Below are 7,551 nucleotides of genomic sequence, written 5' to 3' on the forward strand. Positions count from 1 at the left end.
ATAAACCATATATCAGTTAACATCAAGTCTTTTGTAACATCATATCAAACAGTTATGAATTCTTCGGTGTCATCTTATGTGCCAGCTAACAAAACATGTAACATATAACAAATCATATATCATGTAAAAAATATTATCATACAACATATAAACTCACAAGAACACCAAAGATCTGATAAAGCTGAAGTTCTATAAAAAAACATTCTGAAATTAATCGGAAGAGAGTGTTGAAATTAATAATCTCAAGCTCACCAAAAATATGTTTTGATTCATGAGCTCCTTTTCAACACAACTTTCTCCTATGCAATCAAACAAATCTTTTTAGGCAGACATCAATCAAACAAATTAAATAAATTCAATAGAACAAGAAAAACTAGTTCAAATCTAACTTGGTAAAAATCATTTAAAATTGTTAGATGAAGAAAATAATAAGAAAAAAATACAGTGTAAGAAAGATTCAAACGACAATTTTGATTTTGTGGTACGAGTTGATACGGTCGCCCAACGGCTCTTCACCAACGGCAAACATTTTCGGCGGAAGTGGGATTTCAATCATCTGAATGCGTTTTTATGCTAAAAATTGAAGCCTAAAGGAAAAATGGGACTCTTTAGTTTTCTTTTCGAAAATGCACGAACCATAGAATTATCCAATGGTTAGGAAGAAGCGATCTGACATGCAACATAGAGGCTGCAAAACATAGGGGATGTAGTTTGCAGGGGCAAAAGGGTCATGCAAAATAGTTTACTTAATGCAGGAGTATATGATTAGATAGATGTGTCTTTAGTTGCATTGGCACCAATTATTGTATAATAAATGAGCTGAGCTGAGCTAACTCATGAAAGATCCGAGTTCACTATGAGTTCAATCGAGCGGGCTGACACCTGATGCCGTTTGTAAAACAAACTTGGAAACAGTTCATAAATATATTGTTGCTATATTCAACATTTTTGGGGGAGGGGACTAATTATTATCAAATTTAAATGAAACTCTTTTCTAAGCTCAAAGTGCAGCTTACTGAACTTGTTTGTTAGACTTTTAGGCCCATACTTGGCCAGTTAACTTGGTAACTCGGTTTCGATTTGTCTAGCCCATAACATGTCCTAATGGAATAATAATAATTTCAATATTTTGGAAATTTCCTGTCATATCATTGATACGAGTTCGAAACAAAGAAAGTAAAAGAAACAAAACAACCAAGCGGTGGGAGAAAAACATTCAAATCGTAGCCTTTCATTGAATAAGCATCAACGGTACAAAAAGCAACGATCCGCGTACTCTAATATGATTGGCCAGTAACTTTATTTAACATGGGCATATAAAAACTAACACAGGTTCGTTATCTCCCACGTTCGATCATTGCCAAAAGATTCATCTCAAATTTCGTTCCCTCTCCTTGATTGTTGAAAAAATGGCAGGTCGCGGAAAAACTCTCGGATCGGGTGCGGCGAAGAAAGCCACGTCTCGTAGCAGCAAGGCGGGGCTCCAATTCCCGGTGGGTCGTATCGCTAGATTCCTCAAAGCCGGTAAATACGCCGAACGTGTCGGAGCTGGTGCTCCGGTTTATCTCGCCGCCGTCCTCGAGTATCTAGCCGCCGAGGTGAATATAACCTCGTCCCATCGCATAGGCGTATCGGTTACGTCTCTGTGTGTTGCGTGATCTATGGTCAATCTATGGTTCTTTTATATTACGATTATGCCATGCAAATTTAGGGTATTTTAGTAATTTATCCGTTAATTGGTAACCTTTGGTTTAATCTTATTACAAAACAGAATGGAAAGCATCCAGTTTTTGTTGTTGAGGCTGAAAGATGTGTGTTTGATTCTCTTTTAGGTACTTGAACTGGCTGGAAACGCAGCGAGAGACAACAAGAAGACACGTATCGTCCCTCGTCACATCCAGCTCGCCGTGAGAAACGATGAGGAGCTAAGCAAGCTTCTTGGAGATGTGACTATTGCCAATGGAGGAGTGATGCCCAATATCCACAACCTCCTTCTCCCCAAGAAGTCTGGTCCTTCAAAAGCTCAGGAAGATTAGGTCTCCTTAACACAATAAATAGGACAAAGTCGATCTCTGACTCTGTTTTCTCTTTGGCTTTCATATAAAATAAACGTGTACTAGCTAATATAGATCACTTGTGAAAAAAAAAAAAAGAAAGTTAATATTAGATCACATGTTGTAGTAGTGGCTATGTTGCTTGTTGGACATCTTTGTTTTTAGTTTGTGTAATATGAAAATGTTTTACGAAAATGAGCATGATATAAATTAATTTCTGCAACAACAAACTCAGACATTATTCACTATTCAAAAGTTGGGTTGTTTTGGTTTCAATTCAAAATGAATAGATAATAATGTTACAAAAGCAAACACACAAGGAGTAGTAACTATTCTACAAACAAGAATCAACAAATGAAAACTCTGTTTCTAAAACTAAGGCCGAAAATGTCAGTACCAGCTTATGACCTCAAATGCTCTTTTGTGATTGTTTATCTGATCATCAGTTACTAAAACCTGACGTCTAACACGTAACAAAACAAAGATTGTGTTTTTTTTTATTTAGTCTGAATCTGAACTAGACTGATCCATGCGTCTCTCTGTAATAGCTGGAAACAGCTTCTGTTTAGGATCTAACGATGGTGCTTGTCTCGGAGTTTCAGAAGAAGCTGAAGCTGTTGAGCCCTGTTTTCTCGCCATCTTTACCGGTTTTCCTTTGACTTCTTTGCAGATCTTATCCAAGATTATCAAGAAATCGCGTACAATCACAAACAAACGCAACCCTTCATCTTTCCCTGCTTTCCCATGGAAGTAGTCCCCTGTGCTCTTCACCAGAGCCATTATCCTCTTCTCTTCCCCTAGAATCGACACAATGCTTCCTTCCGCGTTTTGAATGAAATCCTCAAGCGCTTCACGAAACCCACTTACCTCACCCGAACTCTTCATCTCTGAGTTGACAAAGTCTCGTGCCTTCGACAAGGCGTGGCCCATTTTAAGAACTGTCCCTGTCAAACCATCAGCGTCGATGTTTGCTGATTTCTTCACATGTTCAAGCTCACTGCTCAGGCCCGAGACTTTCTGAAGTCCAAGATTGCGGTAACTATCTTCCATCTCCTCAGAGGCTTCCTCTGCCATTAGATCTTCTGTTTTGACACTGGAGAAGCTTTGGCTTTCTCTGATGGTACGCGCAGCTCTCCTCCCTTCGGTTCTGATTATCTCTTGAATAACGAATTGGAGTAGCGTTGTTTTCCCATCGGTTCCTTTCACATCTGCTAATTTCAAAAGAGTGTCAAGCTTAAATGCTTGAGCACCACCCCTAAATGTACCATCGTTCATTCGATTTCCCGTCTTAAGAACCGCTTCTAGGAGCTTGAGGAACAGCCTACTTCCTCTAAGTTCTTGACAAGCAACCTTCCCATATACACACCAAACAAGATGCATTTAGAACATATAAGAAGCAAGAGGAAGCTTAATATCATCAAGATGAAAGAAACGCACCTCTAGTGTCTGAAACGATTCTTTTACAAAGGCAATTTCTTCATAGAGTGTACACATGAAGAGGAGTGCCTCAAGACGCTTGAAAGCGAAAGGGATATCAACTACTGCTTTCAGGAATCGTTCAGCTGTTCCCAGCTGAGCTATTTCACCACAGTACAATCTAAGCTTTAGCTCTTCTTCCGGTGTTGGCGCCATCTTTAACAGAGTCTGAATGAATTCTACAGGAAGCTCGTTTCCTGATTCAACCAAGATTATGTTAGATAACACATCGAAGAAGAAAGAAAGAAAAAAAGAAAAAGGTTTATACCTTCACGAAGTGCATCGCACACTTCTTCGGTAGTCGCATTCAAAGCACGCAAGAGAATCGATAGGTTTTGTCCTTTCTTTGGTTCAAGAATCTGAACAAACTGTGGCGCAGCTTGTCCAGCGGCTCCCTTCTTGTCGTTTTTGTTCTTGTCTGCAGCTGCATATCCAAATAACGACTCTATCATCTCTTCATTGAACCTGGAAAAGCAGTAACATTTGTTATACTTGGTAACTGCACCAATGTTATACACTTTAAGAGGATTTAAAGAGCTATGACTTACTGGAAGGACCCTGATCTTATATCGTTCCAAACCATTGAATGTTCTGGATTTGCTTGTACTTTATCCCAGAAAAACGGCTTCAGCTTTGTTTTGGGAGCACCATCATCATCTGATGGTGATTTTGCAGGTCCAGAAGACGGTCGAGGAGCTTTTGGACCAAGACTCATGGGTGGAGGTGGACGTGGTCCTTTTGGTCCAGGAGGAGGAGGTGGTCCTTTTGGTCCAGGAGGAGGAGGTGGCTTAGGGCCACCAGAACCAGGTGGAGGAGCTGGAGGAGGTGGTCGTGGAGGACCAGCAGAAGATGGCATGGGCGGTGGTGGAACTGGCGGTTGAGTATGATGAGAACCCTTGTTTGAGGATACCTTAAGAAACTTGGGTGGTTCATGTGGAAGAGGCTCAACTTTCCCAGAAGGAGGCTTCCCTAAATGTGCAGAAGATGTTCTTCCAGGTGGAGGCTTCAATGGAGGAAGCCCATGAGTACGCATTCCTTCGTGTGATAGCCTTTCCTCTAAGGAATCAGAAGTGTCGGAGTTGCTTCCATCGAAAGAAGACATCTTTCCTTGGTTTGAGTAAATGTTAAAGGACTGATTACCTCCTTTGATAGAACCACCATAGTTGATGGAGGAACCTGATAACATAAAAAAAGGCATTTTCTGATGCTCATATATAGTTAAGAGATTTTCTGTTTAGATTAGAAAGTGGATATATGTATATAAAATTACCAACAGAGTGATCGCTACTGCTTAAACTGAGAAGAGGCCGTTCATCATTTTTCCGGCCTCCTGAACCCTTTCCACAAACCCTGGTGCAACATAAGAACAACAATGCAGCAAGCAAAAACGTTGAAACAGCAGTGGAAACAACCGCGATGATGATTGTTTTCTCATGTTCCTCTTTTCTTTTGGCAGATGAAGAAGCTGTTTTCTTAGCAGGAGGTGGAGATCTTGATGGTGGAAAAAAAGAATTGCTCGGAGATGGGGATCTTGATCGAGTAGGTGGGCCTCGACTACGCTTAGGAGGAGGAGAAGGGGAAGGGGAAGGAGAAAGGGAGACAGGTCTAGAAGCTAGATTTCTCCTTGGAGTATCCAACAAATATGGTAAGAGCTTGAGATACTTGAGGTTATGACCATTCAACTTTGCTTGTTCTTGGATACAACCAAGAAGAGTCTGCTTGAGATGGGAATGCTTGAAACCAAATAGCTCCCTTGATGCTGGTAAACATAAATTGAATACTGCAACAGCTTCCTTCACACAATCTGAATCTTGCCAACAACTCTTCGCCCATGATGATTCTACCTATCAAACAGTGTAACAAACAACTTTAAAAGCTACAACAATAATGTTAAAATAAGCAAACAAAAGGGCAGGTGCTTACTACTGGTTCATTGACCATCCCTGTTGATGGAGCCACGAATGGAGTAAGAAAAGGCTCATCTTTATCTAAATTCACTTCCAAGGAGGATATCACCAAGAACCCAGAGATGAGAATAAACCATAAAAGTAAACCACCCCGATTCTGATTACCCATTCCTTGCTTCTCATTTCATCAGATACTCCACAAAGACCAATGGATGCTTTCAGATCAAAAATTGCCTCCCAATGCAATAATAGTAGAACGATTCTATAGCTCTTCAATTCGATCAAGATCTAAACTTTGACAAAAGGAAAAATCAACAACCCTGATCGAATTTTGGAGCTGACTTGGATGCAATTGCCCAGAACGAACGAGACCAATTCAATGAATAAGCGTCAAACAATGACTTCACACACGTTTTGAGGAAAAAAAAGGGAGCCAGCACAAAAGGAGAAGAGTTGGTGCTAATGATTACGGCCAGATCCAAAAGCTTTAATGCGATTGACGTCGGTGCACTCAACCAAACCAAAATGTTGACCAGAGAGACCACAAAACTTTCAACCTTTTCTTTTTCTTCTCGAGAAAAATTCGAGAGCACGGATAAATTATCTCTCAAGGTTCAGACAACATTCTCTAGATTTTTTTTTTTGTCAAAAAAGTGTTGCCCCCTTTTTTCCACAAAACTCCAGACACGCGATACTTACGCAGAGTTATTAATGTAAGGTAAGAAAATAGTAGATGGTAACTAAAATATATACCTGTGGCATGAATGATCGATGAGATGTGCGACACAACAACTATCAGCAGAGTAGTTTACAAAAAAAAAAGAAAAGAAGCAGAGCATTGTTCTGGCTGATTTGGAAATGTGTGAGTAATTGTTTCCCAGTGGCTAAAAAACTCACACTAGAGACACATTGGCGAATATTTTGTAACAAGGAAATATTTACACAGCTCATCTCTTAATTTACCAATCAGGTAAATTAAAAGTTTACCTATTTTTATTTGAGAAAAAAATAAATTAGTTACTTTTCTCTTTCATTGTATCTTTTTTTCTCGAATGCTATTATGCCCGCTTAATTTGGCAGTAGCAGAAATTCCGATAGTTTTTTTAGAATATAAGAAAATTTGAGGATGAAACTTGTAAACCTGAAATTACAATATATAATATTAGATTTATTCCGGTAATCATCTAAACCGGAGACTTTTGACATAATGGCAAGAATTTTTTTCCAATCGAGCTAATAATCTATAGTGTTCTAATACACCGTTATAAGCTAGGCACTGAATTTTTTTTTTTGTAGTGCATCATTCTTACTCCGAAATTTTGGTATATCTAGAGAAGAAATGACAGAATTCCTTTATACTTAACATGTACTAAGTTATGACTCTAGCCAAAGGCCCAAAGATCACTCTAGAGAAGTGGCAACACAAAGTTAATCTTTTGAATTCTATGGATATTGTGAAAGAACATGAGCGATTATATCAAAACATCTTGAGGATACAAGAAATCAATATTTTCTAGTAATTATTTAGGTAAGTTAGCATTTATCTAATAATCAGATTTCTAAACTACTTGTTAATCAACTTTTAGACTTTGTATAAAAAAGTTTATTCACTAATGAATAAATTAAGATAAAATATTATACTTTTGAAGTTTTCTCTATACTTATCAGAGCATGTGTTTAAAAATTTAGATTATGATGCTCAAGATATGGTGGAAATATATGATAGCAATTTCGAAACCGAGAAATATTAGAACTCATAAGAGTTTAATGATATAGAAAACACAAAGATAAAATAAAATAGTTCATATAGCTTTACTGATGAGCAAAGTAAATAAAAGAGATGAACAATTTAAATTGTCACCATAAAGAATAGAAAATTAATTTGATTTCGTAAATGATAGAAGAAAAGAGTTGCTTTAAGGCAATTCGTCAAGTTATATCACTTGTTCACATATCAGTCACATTTATACTAATCTTGAATGAAACTCTAGTACTCATGAGCTTTAGACGTTACAAGATGCTTGATAACTTTCATTTGGGCTTTATGATTAATAACATATAGGATGATGAGTATGAAAGGTTGGCCAAAAATATGAGTCAAACCCGAAAAGAAA

General features: G+C 38.2%; 2 protein-coding genes across 2 annotated transcripts; one reads left to right on the top strand and one right to left on the bottom strand.

The window, feature by feature from the left end:
- The first annotated feature begins 1,220 nt into the window (after nt 1-1,220).
- On the top strand, nt 1,221-2,140 carry LOC106423183 (histone H2A.6). The gene is made up of 2 exons (XM_013863963.3): nt 1,221-1,598; nt 1,833-2,140. The coding sequence occupies exons 1-2, from the start codon at nt 1,410-1,412 to the stop codon at nt 2,034-2,036; spliced, it is 393 nt and encodes a 130-aa protein (XP_013719417.2). The 5' UTR covers nt 1,221-1,409; the 3' UTR covers nt 2,037-2,140.
- A 145-nt stretch (nt 2,141-2,285) lies between these two features.
- LOC111201420 (formin-like protein 5) lies at nt 2,286-6,114 on the bottom strand. Its single transcript, XM_048742830.1, has 6 exons — nt 5,454-6,114; nt 4,801-5,374; nt 4,079-4,706; nt 3,799-3,995; nt 3,492-3,727; nt 2,286-3,404 (listed from the first exon to the last, which is right to left on the bottom strand). The coding sequence occupies exons 1-6, from the start codon at nt 5,604-5,606 to the stop codon at nt 2,556-2,558; spliced, it is 2,637 nt and encodes an 878-aa protein (XP_048598787.1). The 5' UTR covers nt 5,607-6,114; the 3' UTR covers nt 2,286-2,555.
- Between the last annotated feature and the right edge of the window lie 1,437 nt (nt 6,115-7,551).

Source organism: Brassica napus, chromosome A10 (genome assembly GCF_020379485.1).
Source record: "Brassica napus cultivar Da-Ae chromosome A10, Da-Ae, whole genome shotgun sequence".
Taxonomy (NCBI): domain Eukaryota; kingdom Viridiplantae; phylum Streptophyta; class Magnoliopsida; order Brassicales; family Brassicaceae; genus Brassica; species Brassica napus.